The following is an 18,556-nucleotide window of genomic DNA, read 5'->3' as shown; positions in this document are numbered from 1 at the left end:
ATTAATGCGCTCTACAACGTCCCGGCAACAGATTCTATCCTCCTGAAGGTTTTAATGTTCAGCTCTGAAACTGTTTAAGTGAGCTGTGATAGGTTGTGGAAAGTAACGTATACTTACTAGAATCTTGAGGTATTAGTTATTATTCCACTATATTTCAGATGGAAATATTGTACCTTTTACTGTCCAACATTTATTTCAGAGTTAATAGTTACTTTTCAGATTTAAGGATTTACTTACAAAACATATGATACATTTATAAAGTATGATGCGTTGTTTTACATTGAACTACCCAAGAGTACAGGAAGCATTTCATCAACTTCAACCAGCTAACAACCAATATATTGATGCATCTATTATAATGATCCAATACTATAATAGTATAGCATAACAATATGATATGCATAATGATATCAGTGTTGCCATTCTGTATTTTTAAGCAAGCAACATTTTCAATGCAGGAATTATACCTGAGGTAGAGTACGCCTTCCTCTACATTGTGGGATTGCTTTTTTCCCTGGTGTTGACTTATTTTGAATGAAGTGAGAAAGGTTCCTCTGTACGGCCACAGGGAGCAGCAGTGAGCTAACAGACTGCTGCAGCATCACGAGACGAGGAAGACGCCGCCTCTCCAGAACCCATGTAACGCGCTGTCCATGCTAAACAGGTACGATTTTGTAAACTCTTTGCTTACTTTTACCAGATAAACCCATCAGCGGTGTGTCTAACGGTGGTCATGTAACGTTAACGACTCAGCTGTTGTGTGATGGGAGCGATTACACATCCATATGTCGAGGGGAGAACGTTTCTCTCACACCTCAAGTCTGAGTTTTAAGAAGAGCATGCTTTAAAAAGGTTTATATTGTTGAACTAACGTTAGGTAATTTGACAACTGATTTCTGACTCAGAGCAGATTACTTTACATGTTGAAGTGACTTTAGTGTAGCATAAGGACTGGTGTTACGTCCCAACTGGTGTTCAGACTAACTGGCCGTCCCGCTGTGTGTACCTAACGTCAACGGCTGCTGTCTCCATGGCAGCGCATTTCTGCCACTGAGAGTTAAAAATAAAGATCCTGTTATCTCGACATTTCGACTCACTAGTGCAACAGCTTGTGACGCCGAACGCAGCTTTCAGTATCACTTTCACATTGGTGTAAGAAGCGGCTATAAGGCTGTATAGACATGGGGCAACAAACACATCAGCCCATAACTTAAATCTAATTTCCACGGGCCTGTATTTCAGATGGCATTTACAATAAATAAGTCGGGACATAGATATGTTTTGTTGTTTTAAGGACTATCCTTGTGATGAGGAATGTGTATGGAACTTATGGCAGAGCACAACCTGGCAATGTCTGATGATGTGTTTAAAATTTCGGAATTTCGAGACAGTGAGTCGGAATTTCGAGACAGTGAGTCGGAATTTCGAGATAACAGGATCTTTTGTTTGTTCCTCACAGTGGTGGGAATGGGCTTCCCTCTGTCATTCACAAACATGACATTAGAGATTTTCAGGCTGCATCTCATATCAACTGTGGCTAATATGATTCTAAGTGAGCACTTGCATCACATAAGACATTTTAGAAAATATACATATTTTTGCATTCATATGTATCTAAAGTTACATTTTGGGTTGAGCTTATCTTAGAAAACAGAACATATTTATTAATGTTTTCGGTTCCTCTTAAGGCTTCCGCCCTATTAACCACCGTACGACGCACTATGACTAAGAAATACTTTTTAAAAGTGCCGATGTGTTAAACTTTGTCCAGAAACATAAGCTGCTCATGTGGATAATGGCATGTGAGCTGGTGACGTCACTCTGCAGGTGTGCCCGGAGCCCTAACTATTCAAGCCCTTATTATTCAAATTTGAGTGTTTAGTTTGGCAACGTGCATCATGAGCAACAGAATGTCCTTTTTTGTAAGAATAATTTAGGAACTGCCGACCCCGCCTCGACAACCCCCCTGCTGTACACTGTACCCGCTGTACACTGCTACCGTGGCACATGATTTCACACGTTGTGTGTTGCAGTGATTATGGAAGGGGATGAGATTGAGATGAGCACAGAGGAGCTCCAAACGTGGATCAGAGAGAAGGTGAAGAAGAACAACCTGATGTCCTCAGGTGTGCTGGAGAAATACAACCTGCTGCAGTCTCTGCTGGAAAGGAGGGAGAAACAGTCCGACCACCTCCAGAGGCTCTGCCAGTGAGTGTTTTATCTTCTCTATGCTCTTGTTTCCACCTCTTGTATCGGCCCTTTGGACGAGAATCAACCATTGTGTCCTGTGTGGTTACCCCTGTGGATAACGGCTTCTCGTGTGTTACGACAACTGCCTGTGTGTTGCTTGCGCTCAGTGGAGAGTCGTCTGCTGTCGTTCTGATTTAGATTGCTGGATATAGCAAACTGAAAGGAAAGAACTTCTGATCAGACAATTGCAGCACTACTGTCGTATATTTCAAGCGACAGTGATGTTGAAGAGATGATGAAGGAAGATCCGCGGACACTGCTCTTGCTGGTATAATGAAGTTTATTACAACAAGCAACACATGTCATACGGACGGTTAACACGCCCGGAGAGTCCTCGGTCAATTCAAAATGACTCTCCCGTCCGGAGATAGTTTGTCTCCTTATATACAGATGATGTTTACTCCCTCTCTGAAGGAGAGGACATACCATTCTATAGGATCCCCAGCAAAAACCTGTCTCAGACATGGGCCTCCGGCCCCCCCCTCGTATGCCTGTTCGATAATATAACATCTGGACTTGCCTCCTCCACGGGCCCCCCTTTTTCCATACACCTGCTCCTTGTAAGGACATATTCATGCAAGTATGCTGTTACATAAGATGGAGGAAAATACACTACACTACCTAAACAAAAACCACCTGTTAAGAGTTAACATGGGACTGATAAAGCAGGAGAAACAACTACACCCCGGAATATAAATGCAGCAAATCTGGCTATCCTGAAGAAGACACAAACCGTTTTCTTAACATTACTTAACTGTGTTCTTAAAATCAAAGACCCAATAGTCCAGACTGTTGTAGAATACCCTGCTTTCACATTCATCTATCCATTCTAGCTAGGCCTAACCAAGTCATCAAATGTGTGTATTAAAGAAGAATATATTTGTCTTAAAATGTCAACTTGATTCCTTTTTATTTACTTACTGGTCCCTTCTGTATGACGTACAGTGTTCCTCTTATGTTCTTCGCGTGGTCCATGTTGTCTTTGTCGTTGGTGTCTTTCAGGTCTGTGTCAGCATGTGAGGCGATGGTGAAGAAACAATACTCTTTGCTGGGGTGGGAATACAGAGATTCTGATGATGACGATAATACAACAGGCAAGAAAACACCTACTCTTTATAGGTCTGTGTCAGTTGCTATTGCAAACTGGTTTATCCTAGTTTGTTTGTTTGACCTGTTCTTTCTTTTTCCTTTGTAGGAAATGCTGTTCCCAGCTCTTCTACTGCTAATGGCCTAACTTCTCTGTTACCAAAGCTCCATGGAGAGAAGGGCAAAAATAGCTCTCTCAGTCTAAAGAGAGAACCAGTTGTGGTCTTGACCAGGCTTTCTACACGTGAGCTACCATCTATTTGTCCTCGGACGTCTGAGAATTACGACAGCGAAGAAGAATCCTCAAACTATTCGGATTGTGATGCGCTGTGGGAACCAGATGACGACTCAAGTGATTCAGATTTTAGTCTCTCAAGTGAAATGACTGTGCCCAACAAGAGGAGAAAAATAGATCAAAAGAATAACAGGCTTGCTGAGAGTCATGCAACGCCCCAAGCTGAAACAAATACGGGAGCCAAAAGCAACGTAACTAAAACGTTAACACCCCAAACCAGTACAAACAGCAATGCTAACAGCAATGCTAGTAGCAATGCTAACAGCAATGTGAAGAGCAATGCTAATAGCAATGCTAATAGCAATGTGAAGAGCAACGTAACAAAAACATCAACACCACAAGCAACCACTAACGGTAATGGTCACAAATGTAGAAACATGAACACCCCTACCACTCTAGAAACAACAGACATGTATTTAACTTATTTTAATCAATGTTGATATTAACATATTGTGTTTCTTTTTCAACGACAGGAGTAGGGCCCGTGAACATAACAACTGCTCTTTGCAAAACCTCTGACGAAGCTACCAAGACCCCCCCTAGAGTGCCACTAGGAGAGCTCAAAGTCAACATGTGTATTCTGGCCAGAAGGAGGGCCATGAGCTGGCAGCAGGGGAAAATCCTAGATACAGTTACAAAGGGTAAGAAAAGAAAAAGATTACAGAGAACAATGCATCATTCGTTGTGGGATGTATTATGCAGTTGTGCCTCAGCTAGCAAAAAAAAAACAGGTTTGTCAAAATAGTCACCTGTGTATACACAACAAATGTTCATCTGTGGAATCGGTTACATATAGTTCATACTAGCTAACTATCCAGTTCCATGTTTCCGTGCACATCAAAACATAAATGTAACTAAGAAAATATACCAAAGTACATTTGTCTTGGACACATACAGTCTCTGCTGTTTAGAAAATAAAAAAAAACAAAGTGCACACCTGCTGTTCATGCACAGACTGCCACCAACCAACAAATTACACACTGCCTGTCATACGACACACCACTGGTCATCGTAAGAGAGTGCATATACTGTGCAGTCTAACTAAAAGTATTGCTAAATATATCAGCATGCCCAATTTTGTCTCATTGAATAAAAAGGATTCTAGCAAAACAAACAAGTTGTAAAACATTTATAGGATTAAATGTGTATAATACGGTATCTTTGTTGTTTGAAAGTACTTTCATGTGTGACCTGTGACTGAGGTCAAGTCCACACTAGTACGAATACATCTGTAAAACGCCAATTTTTATGCAATCTCAAACCAGTGTGAAATCTCTGGTTTTCCGTCCCTCCGGTCCATTATTGTCAACGCAATATCTCGGGAAAACTTGCGGCAAATTTCTTCAAATTTGACACAAACGTCCACCTGGAATTTACCACACAGTGTCATAGATTGGGCGCGCTTTGCCCCTGTCCCGAACCAGTCAATCTGCCTCAGAACATACGAACACTGTAGACGGCAACCCTCTATAAAATGAGTTAAAACTCCCAGCGTAGATGTAAAACTTGTACTAAACTCTGTTCTATTGGGATGTGGTTGTAGGCCCGTAATACACATCCCTTTAATCAACTGAATTACAACGTTTTCAAGTGTCGGCCAAGTTTCAAACATCACTTATCTTTTGCAGAGGGCTTTCCGTAACACAACAAAGATGAGGAATTAGCTCATAAAATGTACCCACCACAAAATACAGGTGCAGAGATATGACGTATTTTTAAAAAGGGCTTTGCTTATTAGAAGTGTGGTTTTTGGTTATTTTGCAGACGATGGTAGGGTGAAATACAAGATCCATTTTAAGGACAAGGGGAAGAGCCTAGTCTCTGGTCACCACATCGCCTTTGACTACATGCCAAAGGTGGATCACCTGTTTATCGGCTCTCGTGTGGTGATCAAGTTTCCAGCAGAAGACGGGTGCCGGTATAGCCCCGGTGTCCTGGGAGAGCTCCCCAGCAGAAGAAACCGCATGAGGTGTGTGTGTGTGTGTAATGGAGAACCTTTTAAGACAAAGTCAGTTTAAAATGTGGATGAAGTCACAGTCTCCTAGATAAAATGCAGTTATGTTTGTCGTAGGTAGGTTTTGGTGTAAAAAGAAAGAAAACGTGTTTTTATTTTCCAGGTTCCTGGTCTTTATTGATGATCACAAGCCGTTCTATGTTGGCTTACCTTTACTTCGCCTGGTGAGCCGACCATGTAAGTGTGTGTGTTTTACTCACAGACAGTGACTGTTTGGAAGATTTATTACAGACACAAGATCGTCTGATCTGAAAGTTACATACATTTGGTCAAGTTTGAAAGCTGTTTGTTCTGCTCTACTGCGGTCTAGAACATCAGTTTGTCTCTGTTCTATTCAAATGTTCCAGTAAGCCATGACGGTGTGACAATGAGACGGCTTGTACAGCCCGGCTATGATAGAAATGATAAACTATGGACAGGTTCTAAGGACGGGTGACCCTGAATGGAATCAGAGCTCAAAATACTTGCACCTGTCAAACAGTTGTCCATTGTAAGTACTATTATACCACTAGTAAGCAGAGTGACAGACTTTTTGACTTTTCTCTGTGACAGTGCAGGACCCTTGGGACGATATTCCAGATGGCTTCCACAAGAATTTCATCCAGCGGTATCTGAAGGCCTGGCCTTACCCGCCCAAGACCCAGTACAGGGTTGGACAGACAGTTAAAGTAGAACTTAATGGAGTCATGCAGAAGTGCGAGGTGCATGTGGTCGACTGCAGCTTGATACAGGTCATTGTTTTGGTCAGTATACGAAGAAAATCATTCTTTAAACTCTTTCCAACTTGGTGTATTTTTCCCTATTATAGTTATTAAGACTGCCTGACTGATAATAGTGTGTGTGTGTGTGTCATCAATTTTAGTCAGATCAACATAAGCTGATGATCTACCGAGGGTCCACATGCTTGGAACACATGATTGATATCGGGGTGCCTTTGGAGTTGAAAAAGGACCAAGACCAGAAGAAAGAAATCTCCAAGTTGATGGTAAATAAAATTCTAATACTATAACATTTTTTTATTTAAGTTACTCCTACAATCGTATTTATCGCTTCTGTATTTCCCTGTCTTGTATAGGCTACTTCAGAGTCATCACAGTCGGCACACTGATGGGACCGTGAATGTGTTCAGAGAAGTGGATGTTGTGTTCCAAGATGGTGTCCCATGCATTCAGTGAAGGTTGCTCACACAGCTTGAGTTGTCCTCTGGCCAAGCCCGGTTAAGAGCATTTTTATTTTAGCTTTAGTATTTACATAGAAGGTCTCCTGTTAGCCAATATGGCTGTTTTTGTAACTCCAGAGGGGCTAGTATTATTACTCATCTGACTCGTTGCCACCTGCCACGGTCAATGCCCGTTCCTGAGCAGCGCAAAGAGAATGCATTGTTCTTTTATTAGTGTATTTGTATTGTTGTGTTCTTAAATAAAAATGAATTGTTTCATTTTCATCAAGTTTATTGTATCTTTTAACTAACAAAAACATCTACTCCAGATGTGTGCTACATGAGCATAAAAATGCAAACCATGGAAGACATAATTAGATGAAATGTTGGACGTGATGAAAACAAAATCACTCATGGCAAGTCAAAATTATAGAAATTGTGAGTCCAAATGATTGAATATGTCAACTATAAGTTAGTAAAATTGTGAGATAAGTACAAACTAATGAAATTATGTAATGTATCCAATTTAACAGTATAGACTTGGTCAAAATTATGATATTTCTATTCAAATTTCTTAGATGAACACCTCAGATGAACAAATTGTATGGAAGCAAGTTCAAATTCAAATTCGGACTAAATCATATAATAGAATACAAGTAATGTTAAAGACCGAGTCTGGCTAAATATATCAGTCACATTTCACATTAATCAAAACTTTGCAAACTTGCCATTTTGATGATCAAAAACATGCATTAACTGTGTCTTCTGCAGGCTCAGAGTATTGCACTAACTCGTCATGTGGTCGTGTGGTTGTGAATGACGGAGGCGTTCCCACCAGTCTGAACCAGAACTCGCTCTACAGCGAAGGCAACAGAGAACTGCTGCTAGCAACAGAGCTTTGAACATCGAGCTAGCGAGAAGATAACAGAGAAAACTGGAACGCCATCACGGATTTCTTGTGGGACAAACGCACAGGCCTCGCTGCTAAAACGGTAAAGTACAGTTACGAGCAGTTTTGTGCCGTTACGTAAGCCGCATTCCGACCATACGGTTAGTACGACAGCTACCGAAAGTGTCTGTTGTGTTAACTGATGAACGTAGCTAAGCTAAGATGGCGGTCAAAGTATTTACGTTAGCTTATGTTAGCAGAGCATGCTAACAGACAGTGTCGGTCCGTTAGCTGGTTCGAGTTTAAAGCAATTGTGTCTGTTAATGTGCTGGTGTTTGAAAACGGGACATGTTTATTGACTGTACTTCATGCCTCGGTGTTAAAGGACATTAACAGCGTCAACTGCAGTGTCAATAACGCATCGTCTTAGCGTCAACGCTGTATGTACGCTAACCTGTGGTGGGTTTTTTAACAGTTGGCTAAATATGATCAACAGGGGTTTTTTTAAAAATGCATTCCTGCAGTTGATCCCTCGTCTCTGTTCACATACTTTGAGGCCTAAAAGTTGTCTGTCTTGCTGCAGCTGTTCTTGCACAGTTTTGTAGACTGCATGCTTCATCTGTATGCTCGTAAGAGTTGGTGTTAAACGAGTGGTTCTGTGATCAGCTGTAACGCAAATGTAACGTTTGGTCTCCGACACAACCAGGTTTATTAAACCGAATTTGTTGAGCAAGCAAATTGTCGTCAATCAGCCCATTTGATCTGATTTTAAAGAGCCATTTGATTTTTAGCTTTAATGAACAATGTAGTACGACTTCTCATACAAATGAAAAGGTGTGTTTCAGGCTGGTTATGCAGTTAATTTGTAATGTTATCGGTTCTTTTTTGTTTCCTACTATTGCCCACCTACTGACCCCCACAAATCACTTAGTGTCTGACAGTGGACAGCTGTCCCACTGATGTCAATATTTGGCAGGAAGTCAAATGTGAACAGGCGTAAATATTAAAAGGGGTCTTCAATTGTTCCCTTTTAGATTTGAATTCAACAAGCATTTTACGAAAATGTTTTGAACACTCAACAATGTTTTGTTTCTCCTAATAATCCACCAGATGCCTCACACGAGACGGTACTCGTCTTCGGACAGAGACAGTCGAAGCAGCTACCAAGACCGTTACAGAGACAGAGGACGAAGACACCGGAACAGAAGATCACCGTCTTACTCCTCCAGCAGTGACCGAGACCGAGACCGAGACAGAAGGGGACGGGGACACAGACAGGAAGGAAGCTTTGTACGCTCAAGGAGGTACGTTTGAGTACCGTGAGACATATGTAGTTTAACTGTCACACTATCATTTTACATACCATGATAATCATTTTCTGCCACAAGTACAAACTGCAGATATTTTTTATTCAGTCGTAGTTATGACAATCGCTCAACGGAGCACCGGCCATTTGACCGAAGATACTGCGAGGGATACCGGCGCTTGGATCAGAACCGAGATCAAGACCGCGACAGAGAAAGGGAGCCGCACGGAGCCGCCGAAAGTTACTATCCACGCGACTTCTCCCCAAACATGTACGACTACCGGCGTGGCCGCGAGGGGGAGTCGTACCGGCGGAAAGGCAGCAGGCGTAAGCACAAACGAAGGCGGCGTAGAACCAGGTCCTATAGCCCATCCTCCTCGGTGAGTACAGCCAGTCCCGAGATTGTGTTTTAACTCTCCTCATCCTCTCTCCTTCCATCTCTGTCTCTTCCAATCAGCTCTTTCTGTCTCTGTTTTTCTCTAACCATTTCTTCCCCACAGCCCCAGGAATTGGTAAGTAGTAAAATCTTTATGATTTGTTTTCATCCTTTTCAGAGGGGTTTTGTTTAATTTTTGTTTTTGTTTAGGTGGGGTTTTTTTTTTTGCTTAAATTGGCATTTCTTTTTGGCAGAGCATTTTCATTTTTATGCAGATAGTTTTTTTCAGTAGTTCATTAAACGATCAAGCGCTAATTCTTGATGCTCTTCAGATACATGCTCATCACATCTTTCCTAACTTTTTGCTTGAAAGCCTAGTTACACCTGGTCACACTTCATTCCTGTCAGTGGCCCTACCTTTCATAAGATTTAATAGTGTATGTCGTCACTCCTTTTGTAAAAGGCTTACGAGTCTGTGGTAACAGTTGGTTGGCCACTTGTGAACGTTAGTGCAGATAGGCTGAAAAAAAAGTGAAAATGTTCTACCAAACACTGCAACATTTAGGTTGAAATAGAATGCAGACTTTTGTTAAAACTCCCTGACATTTGAAATGTCTTTGTATTTTTTGTGTGGGTTGTATTTGACCACACATGTGTTTTAAGTAACATAAATTTAAGTGAGCAAGGGGTTGAATTTGCTTTAGTATACATGCTGGGGGGGTTATCTTTAAACAGTACCTGCTTGATTACATATGGTCCTCTCATTTTATTTTCCATCTTATTTGCTCTGAAAAGTCAACCTCATAAGTTATATTACTGTTTTTATTGGTTTTTGCGTTGATGAATGGATATGCCAGTTGCTTCCTTGTTTGTAAGCAGCTGTGGTTTAAGATAGAGGGAGGAGAGGAGCAGAGGACAACATGTAATCTTTGACTTGTTCCCTTGCACTATATCCCTATCGTTATATATTTCCTTCACGTGGTGTCATGCGTGAATCGCCCCATGACCACCAAACCCACCTACTACTACCACCAACACCACCCTCCTCTTCCCTCCTCGTCCACCTGACGCCATTGCTGCGGCTGCCCCTGAAAACCCCCCTGTTCCCTCCGGTCGTGTCGTGACCTGCTGATGGCGGTTTGGGTGTGAAAACAGCGGAGCGACAGCCGGACGCGGGCACTGAGTGTGAGGGACGACGAGGAAGGGCACCTGATCTGTCGGAGTGGGGACGTCCTGCAAGAGAGATGTACTCACTGCCACTACTCTATCGTAACCATTCTCCATATGAGTATTAAAGCATAGAGCATTTACATGACATGGGAGTGCCTGATGATGATGATGCCTCGCTAGAATGCTCTTCGCTCTAGCTGAAATAGCAGGGTGGATTGCAAGAATGTCGAAGATTTTGAGAGGGACTAGATACCTTCTCCGTTTTGTTCTAGGATTTTAAGCTGTGGAGCATTTTCTGTGTTTCACAGGTTACTTGACTTTCCTAAACATAGATTCCCATTTGCAGGCATTGTCTCTGTTGCGTTGCAGATTAAAACTCGGTTACAGTTCTACATCTGTAACCTAAGATAGCTGCTTTCCACTCTGAGGGTTCCAGGGATTTTTCTTTTTTTCTTTTTTTTTTATAGTAGAAATCTAACATGCACATCACTTTTAATATGTTCCTAGTACAACCAGCGCACATTTAGACAGTGAATGTAACCCGTTTGTCATTTTCAGTATCATGCGATGTTTAGTAGAAATACTAATCATGTTTCCTGTTTTACTCAACACCCCCCTCCCCCCCGTGTCCTTTTTGGGGCAAAAACGGCCACATCTTATTTTTCGATGACTGCAAATTGGTCATCAACGGAATGGAGCGCTTTACATACGCTCCCTTATTTTCTTCACATGTATCATAGTGCAATGCATATAATTATCATAGATTACCTCACATTGTCTCGAGCCTGCCCGATTGAATAGGCGGCCATTTGAAGAAGGGATGGGCGCTAGAATTGATACGCCTGTCTACACTTTTGCATTATGTATTCCTGCTTACGGCCACATGTCTAATGCTATCGCTCTTTCTTTTCCCCGCCCTCCTTCTCTTCCTTTTCTCTCTATGGTGTGTTGCAGATGAGATTGTCAACACTTTGGGGGAAGGCACCTTTGGGAGGGTGATGCAGTGCATAGACCATCGCAGGTATGTGTCAGTTGACATCAGTTGAAGAGCTGTCACCGGCTCACTGTGCTTGATTTTTTTTTAGGAAAGTGTCTTTGTGTCATGCCTTACGGATAAAAAAAAATCTGCCTAATTCGATCATGAAAAGAATATTTAGCCGTGATTTTCCATCTTTACAGTGGTTGTTTTAATTTAACATTTTCATGGTCAGGGCCTTAAGAAAGTGACACTTGCAGATTCTTTGTTCATGCCTGGTCACCAACTGAATTATCTTCATTATCAAGATGCTTTTTGCAAGCAGGGAGTTCTCATATTTCCATCATACACTGAAACGATAATGGATATCAGAGACTTTGCTGTCACCGTCATATTATTACGTGTTATGTAAAGTTAAATCATGTCACTTTTGTGTCTGAAATTCAGTCAGGCCCTTTTCTGGGACTCAAAGTGTCCCATTGTATGTTTTATTTTAAATTTAATTTCCTGTTTTTGGCTTCATATTATCGTATGTTTCACAGGGGAGGAGCCTCTGTTGCTCTGAAAATTATCAAAAATGTGGAGAAGTACAAAGAAGCAGCTCGCCTGGAGATAAATGTCCTCGAGAAGATCAACGAAAAGGACCCTGATAACAAATTGTGAGTTCTGACGGAGTATAACCAAAACCACTTTCATAATTAGCACTTGGCGATAAGCCATAGCATTCACCTGTGCTCACATTAGGTGTCACCATTCCAGTTTTGCTGGTCAATAAAAGCCTCATTGTTTCCTGGCAGCTTTCATCAGCCAAGAAAAATATTTGATTTAGCCGAATGACCCACTTAATCACTGTAACACTTCCTGTATCTTGTTTATCTTGCAGCCTGTGTGTACAGATGTATGACTGGTTTGACTACCACGGTCACATGTGCATCTCCTTTGAGCTGCTCGCTCTCAGCACCTTCGACTTCCTAAAGGAAACCAACTACCTGCCCTATTCAATTGGTCAGGTCAGACACATGGCCTACCAAATCTGTCTTGCTGTGAAGTGTAAGTTTTTATTTTGAATGTCCTTTTATTTGGTTTTAGGACAAAGGAAAACTTTTCTGATTTGGGAATTAAGAATGCAATTAATGCAGCATGTGTACTGTATTTAAATGCAACCAATGTAGCATGTTCAGTGTAGACAAAGAGACTCGTAACTTCAACGTCTGTGATTTTGCATTAAAGGTTTTTTGTCTTAATGTCCCTAAAATAAGTTTAGCTTAGCAACAAACGACAATCTATTCAAGATGTTTTTCCTCATGCCCTATTTATTTATTACACCATACCTATATTATTATTATCATCATTATACATTGTCTATTGTAATCTGAAATAAATTAAGATCAGCACACTGGATGATTAACCACTTTACTCATGTCTCTTCTCTTTAGTTCTCCATGACAATAAGCTGACACACACGGACTTAAAGCCGGAGAACATCCTGTTTGTCAACTCAGAATTTACAATGTGCTTAAACGTCGAGAAGGTAAGCAGCAATAGACAACAACGGTGAAAGACATTCATTGTGTATTGACTTTAGTGGCCATTTTTACTATGATACTGGACATTATTAAACTTTTGTTAAAATGTTACTGATATATATATAAATATATATATATATATATATATATATATGCTTAGAGGTCTCCTCTAACCCACAGCTGCAGTTTAATAAAAACTTCCATAAACGGCACTACTTACAGACACTATTTACATAATACTTTGTAGGAAAGTCCATCAAAACCCAACTGTTCTGAGAAACACTGTGTTCTTACTTGCAGAAGCGAGAGGAGCGGATGGTCACGAGCACGGCAGTACGTGTGGTGGACTTTGGCAGTGCTACTTTTGACCATGAGCACCACAGCACCATTGTGTCCACGCGGCATTACCGGGCCCCCGAGGTCATTCTAGGTGAGGATGTCCGCAGGCAACACCACTTCTCAGAATGGCTTTTATGATTATCTCGGCTCCAACTAAAACGGTCTCAGACATTCAAACGGGGACGTCGGTTTGTTTCAGTCGGCACAAGTCGGTCGTCGTTCCTACTTTGCTCCGTCGACCAAAGATTTGCCTGCAAGTTCTTGTAGAAGCGGGCTGCGTCCTACAAGTTGATACAAGCACAGTTCAGTATCTGGCTGCAGTATCGGCAGCCATCATATATTCACATTAGGTCTGCCGGATTTAAAGAATCTAATATAGAAAGTGCTGCTTGAGTAATTCAGAAATGATATCATCCCATGGTTTGTCCAGCAGAGTGCACTACCACTCATAATACAGTGACAGGCTGCCTGCTAAAGGCAGTTACACATTACAAATACCAAGAGATGAAATGTTTTCTTTTTGGAACAGAAAGCAGCAAACCTAACCAACCACTCAGTCCAGCACTCGGCATTGGGCCGGCATGATGGGAAATGTGAGCCGCCCCGATCGCTAATCATCACGATGGCATTTTAAACTGCTTAAATTAGCCTAGTGGCTAGCAGACTCGTCCTTACTCGTAGCTCTTCTCCTCTTACTTGTTTTTAAGTCGGTGCATCTCCCGACGAAACAACAGGGTTTAATTTTAGCCTGCATGTAATTTTGTTTTTTTTCAGTGTAACTTTATTGAAAAAGACCAGCTAGTATTGTAAGCGAGGGCAACAGGTTATGGGAGTGCCAATCGTTTGAATGCTGTTGCTCTCACCCACTTTGTGCACAAAGCTCCGCCCTCAGTGAGACACGGAGGAGCAAAGGACAGGAACTAGCGCGACAGTAAAGACTCACAATGAGCTGAAAATAAAACGAGTGCACATAAAGTAGGTCATTAAAATATTTAATTTCTTTCTGTCTGGCACTGTTAGGGGGAAAGACTGACGTTTATTGTTAAACTCTACAATATTAGGCCCAGGTAATGTAAGGAGTACAAATTGACACAACACCACTTTAGCCTATGAATTAATGCCCTCTAGGTTCCAGTCTTTTATTGGAAGCGCGTGGTATTCATGCAATAAACAGGATTGCCTTATGTAGCCTAAAGGCCGAGTCACTTGAACGATCCTTTCTGATGTTGGCAAGCGTCCAGTCTGGAGCAGTTAATGAATGACAATGAAAGTTACGTTTTGTGTAGTACACAGTTCTTATTAAACCGTGACAACATAAACGCACACAAAACCCACCCACGGCAATGTGACAAGCTTGCTAGTGTTGATGGGAACGTTACAACACAAGCTAACCAGTCAGCAGCCGACGTTTGAGTTTACAGTGAGTGAAGTGACCACAACGTTGCTCTAACTATGAGGTCTCTGCAACAGCAAAACCACTTGACTGGTTGGCGGAGGCAAACATGCACGAGGTGGTTATTCTAGTTGTGGATGTTTTCATTCATTCAATGCATGTTGTCGTCCCTCAGAGCTGGGTTGGAGCCATCCCTGTGACGTGTGGAGCATTGGCTGTATCCTGTTTGAGTACTACCTGGGCTTCACCTTGTATCAGGTACACATGCACCCCTCCTGCAGCGAAGACTGTCTGTGTCTTTGAAACTATATGTAGCAGCAGAACCAGCCTTGGTTAAACCCGGATTATCTTCTGAATCGGTCTTTACGTCTCTAGTCTGTGCCTCTTTCCTGCTGAATAATTGTTGTGTAACTCCTATTTCGTTCAGACTCATGACAACAGGGAGCATTTGGCCATGATGGAGAGGATCCTGGGACCGGTGCCCTCTAGGATGATTCGTAAGACGAGGTGAGGGAACACACAAACTCAGCAAAGTAATAAACGTGCCTGTAACATACATGAATACAACTTTCTTTAAATACAAAAACAACATGCTCACTGAACTCTGAACCTTCTCAGAAAGCAGAAGTATTTCTATCGGGGCCGTCTGGACTGGGACGAGAGCTCCTCGGCAGGGAAATACGTCAGAGAAAACTGCAAACCCTTACGGGTAAGAGGGATGGATGTGGAGGGGGGAAAGGATGAAATGTGATTAGCAGGACTGAAACATGAAAATGGTGCTTTTGTACTGCAGTTCTTCTCATGAGAGTTTCTGAGTGTCCCTCTTACTGTTTCTTGTTACCCTTCCTTCTTCCCGCCATCAGCGGTACTTGCTGTCGGAGGCGGAGGAGCACCACCAGCTGTTTGACCTCATTGAAAGCATGTTGGAGTACGAGCCCTCCAAGAGGCTGGCGCTGGCCGACTCGCTCAAACACCCTTTCTTTGAGAACGGAGCGATTAGCGAGGCAGGAAGCAGCAAAAACTGGGAGGGCAACCGGGACATCAGCCGGTGACCCATGAGCCTCCAAAGACTGAATGACAGGGGAGATCAAGTCTTTTCTATATGGAGCGGGTGAACTGTTAAATTATACGGCGCTTCTGGTGTTTTCTGTCGTATGTCATTAAAGCATGGACACCTTAACTTCTCGCTCCTCTTGACGTTCACCTCTGCAGCCACGAGAGGCATGTTTTTTTTGCAGCAGAGAGACCAAAATATCCCACAAAAGACTGCAGGAGAGTTGAAAAGAATAAATCTTTTATAGCCGTCACAGCCTGAATAGAGGACAATTATATGGAAGATTGTTTGTACCCAAAGTAGCCCTCTATGCAGCGCCTGTCTTCCTTTTGACTTCCGAACTACCTTTCTCCCTTCCGTCCGTCCGTCCGTCCGGCTATTATTTTCATCAGCATGTAAAGAAAAATAATTCACATTTATAAGGAAATAAGCACTACAAAACCGGTTACACCAAAACTCACTTTTCGGAGAAGAAATGTCTTCCTATTCTGAAGTCAAAGGAAAGGGTAAAAAGGAGAGAGAGAGCTGTATGCAGCGCAAGTCCTCACTCGCATTATTCTAAACATGGAGACATGCAAGATATTCTATTATGCTAACATCAGATTCAAATTGAATGTCATATTTCCTTGGAAATTGCAAGTATCCCCAGGAGAGACGAATGTCTTCGGGTTTTTGTTTACGTTTTTCTTAAGTGAACACTTGCTTTGCATATCATTTTTCATGTTTTCTGTTTATTTTTCTAAAAGGATTATCCCTTATACGGAGACTCTTAATCTTGGGTCGATGGGTCTGTTATTATTCGCCGATGAGATGATGATGTTGACGGGCACCCCGCACGCACACACAGGCCTATTGTCTTATTGATAGTTATATGTTTCTTATGTTATGCAATGCTTTGTGTGTGTGTGTGTGTGTGTGTGTGTAGGGGTGGGATGGTGTGAGTGAGACGGTGAATAGTTCAGCATTAGTCATGGGAATGTTCTTGCATACTTTTAAACACACACAACATAAACTGCCTTTTCCGTGTGTGATTTGGTCGGACCTGAAGTCTCTTATTTAGGTTAAGCACACAGCTCCTGGTTGTAGCCAATGAGCCACACACACACACACAAGTCCTGTTGCCGGTATTTATTTGATTTATAATAGGTCATATTGCCCAACCCCCACCTGTACATGACTTGTTTTTTTTTGTATGAAATTAAAGCGTATAAAAATGTATATATGTACGATTCTGTAGAATTAAAGTTAAGTCCTCCTTACCAAAGGCTTTCTGGTGCGCTGAGTATCGGTTTAGGCCTCTGGTAGCTAAAGGGAGGCGCTCTGTCTTTACATACCGTCACTGTGTCTGAGTCCATCTCTGATCTCTCTGACTAACTGCTGGATGATGTTCAAAAGTCAGGTGTGTCTGAACTGTGCAAGTGAAGGCGGTGTCTACATTCCATTCAAAGTGATGTGCTTATTTGATCTTTAAAATGAATACAGATAAAGATATTGCTTGAAGAAAATTAACATTACTTGAATTGAGAAAAACATTTTTCACAGGCATGCAGACCAGTATACAGTAAGATATTCATATGTTGACTTTATTGCCATCATTCTTTCGCCCTCTTATTGACGGGTCTTAACGTTTTGTTTTTTATTAGTAAAACTACTTTTGATTTTGTTGGTAAGTCCCCTTGGTGGTCACATGTACAGGTATTGTATGCTTCCTCTTATACTTCATTTCTTGTTGGTCAATTACTGTTGGGAGCTTACTGATCTCTCTCTGACTTCCTTCCAAAACTTAAGTTAAGCTGTCGCCCTGTCTTTACAGGAAGAGTGGAAAACCCGGAAGATCTGCTGCAGCAGGTGTACCAATGCCTCGTTACGTAAGCGTTCCCATCTGTCGGTGAAGCACCGGTGCTCTATTCACCTCACTCACTGTCCCCGTTCTTTCTCCCTCCACTCTCCTGTGAGTGAATGGATTATTATGGGCTCTACAGTCCTAATTATTATCTGTGGCTGTAGGGCGTTAAGACCAGATATTGCCAAAGGACAGGACGGTGACCGGTAATAACATCCCATTTTGTGAATGTGATATCTCAGGAACGCCAAAAGGAAATTTCTTCAAATGTTAAACATCCTCTTGGACTCAAAGATGAACCTCGCAGAGCAAGTGTTGGGCTATAACTAAGTAATTCATGTGCTAATTACAACTCCTCACTAATGTCTAACAGGATAAAATAATTACTTTTTTTGGATACATTGATGTAAACTGCAGTTTGACTGGTTGACTTTTGATGGCTCACTACTGTATACTATCAAGATGACATACTAAAAAATGTTTGACATACTATATACTGTCTTTTTATGACATACTGACTATTTTGACATACTATGACTTCATTGGCTAAGCTTTGACCTTCATGACTTTCTATGACACTATACTGATTTTTAATGGCTTTTGTCAACATGACATACTATGACTTTAAATGACGTAAAACATTGACCTGTTTGTCCCGTCATGACATACTGCACTTGCATGACATTTTCGACATATACTATATATTCTTTTTGTTCTTTTTCGAAATAATATACTATGACTTTATAAGGACTTTTTTTAAACATACTATACAGTGTCTGTCTTTGACTTTTTTTAGACATACTGTACTATTAAAGAATTCACTCTTCTATGACTTTTCTTCGACATACTCTACTGTGAATTTTGAATTACTTTTTTCGAC

The 18,556-nt window shown here is 41.6% G+C and overlaps 2 protein-coding genes across 5 annotated transcripts; both read left to right on the top strand.

The window, feature by feature from the left end:
* The first annotated feature begins 615 nt into the window (after positions 1-615).
* Positions 616-7,059, top strand: LOC306708651 (histone-lysine N-methyltransferase SETDB1-B-like). 3 transcript variants are annotated; one of them, XM_079176530.1, is made up of 10 exons: positions 616-664; positions 2,034-2,208; positions 3,253-3,344; positions 3,446-3,985; positions 4,105-4,272; positions 5,396-5,600; positions 5,749-5,822; positions 6,198-6,376; positions 6,508-6,630; positions 6,721-7,059. In XM_079176530.1, the coding sequence occupies exons 2-10, from the start codon at positions 2,039-2,041 to the stop codon at positions 6,751-6,753; spliced, it is 1,584 nt and encodes a 527-aa protein (XP_079032656.1). In that variant the 5' UTR covers positions 616-664; positions 2,034-2,038; the 3' UTR covers positions 6,754-7,059. The 3 variants fall into 3 exon arrangements, with proteins under 3 accessions (XP_079032656.1, XP_079032655.1, XP_079032657.1); XM_079176529.1 differs by having other exon boundaries at positions 6,198-6,388; XM_079176531.1 differs by lacking the exon at positions 616-664 and having other exon boundaries at positions 2,085-2,208; positions 3,253-3,369; positions 6,198-6,388.
* Positions 7,060-7,663: 604 nt separating this feature from the next.
* On the top strand, positions 7,664-17,161 carry clk2a (CDC-like kinase 2a). Of its 2 annotated transcripts, XM_079175999.1 has the most exons (13): positions 7,664-7,796; positions 8,804-8,997; positions 9,109-9,379; positions 10,531-10,621; positions 11,500-11,566; positions 12,064-12,180; positions 12,405-12,571; positions 12,958-13,052; positions 13,348-13,477; positions 14,955-15,037; positions 15,207-15,286; positions 15,398-15,488; positions 15,643-17,161. In XM_079175999.1, the coding sequence occupies exons 2-13, from the start codon at positions 8,804-8,806 to the stop codon at positions 15,829-15,831; spliced, it is 1,575 nt and encodes a 524-aa protein (XP_079032125.1). In that variant the 5' UTR covers positions 7,664-7,796; the 3' UTR covers positions 15,832-17,161. The 2 variants fall into 2 exon arrangements, with proteins under 2 accessions (XP_079032125.1, XP_079032126.1); XM_079176000.1 differs by lacking the exons at positions 7,664-7,796; positions 8,804-8,997; positions 10,531-10,621 and having other exon boundaries at positions 9,252-9,379.
* The last annotated feature ends 1,395 nt before the right edge of the window (positions 17,162-18,556 follow it).

Source organism: Pholis gunnellus (genome assembly GCF_910591455.1).
Source record: "Pholis gunnellus genome assembly, chromosome: 16".
Lineage (NCBI taxonomy): Eukaryota > Metazoa > Chordata > Actinopteri > Perciformes > Pholidae > Pholis > Pholis gunnellus.
This window is presented reverse-complemented; position numbering and strand designations above follow the sequence as displayed.

What these genes read in the sequence shown, in the direction of transcription:
- clk2a (XM_079175999.1), top strand. Translation starts at nt 8,804, where the DNA reads ATGCCTCACACGAGACGGTACTCGTCTTCGGACAGAGACAGTCGAAGC. An exon ending in CCTATAGCCCATCCTCCTCG is followed by an intron (nt 9,380 to 10,530) that starts GTGAGTACAGCC and finishes GTGTGAAAACAG; the next exon opens with CGGAGCGACAGCCGGACGCG. An exon ending in AAGGACCCTGATAACAAATT is followed by an intron (nt 12,181 to 12,404) that starts GTGAGTTCTGAC and finishes TTTATCTTGCAG; the next exon opens with CCTGTGTGTACAGATGTATG.
- LOC306708651 (XM_079176529.1), top strand. Translation starts at nt 2,039, where the DNA reads ATGGAAGGGGATGAGATTGAGATGAGCACAGAGGAGCTCCAAACGTGG. An exon ending in ACCACAAGCAACCACTAACG is followed by an intron (nt 3,986 to 4,104) that starts GTAATGGTCACA and finishes TTTCAACGACAG; the next exon opens with GAGTAGGGCCCGTGAACATA. An exon ending in TGATACAGGTCATTGTTTTG is followed by an intron (nt 6,389 to 6,507) that starts GTCAGTATACGA and finishes CATCAATTTTAG; the next exon opens with TCAGATCAACATAAGCTGAT.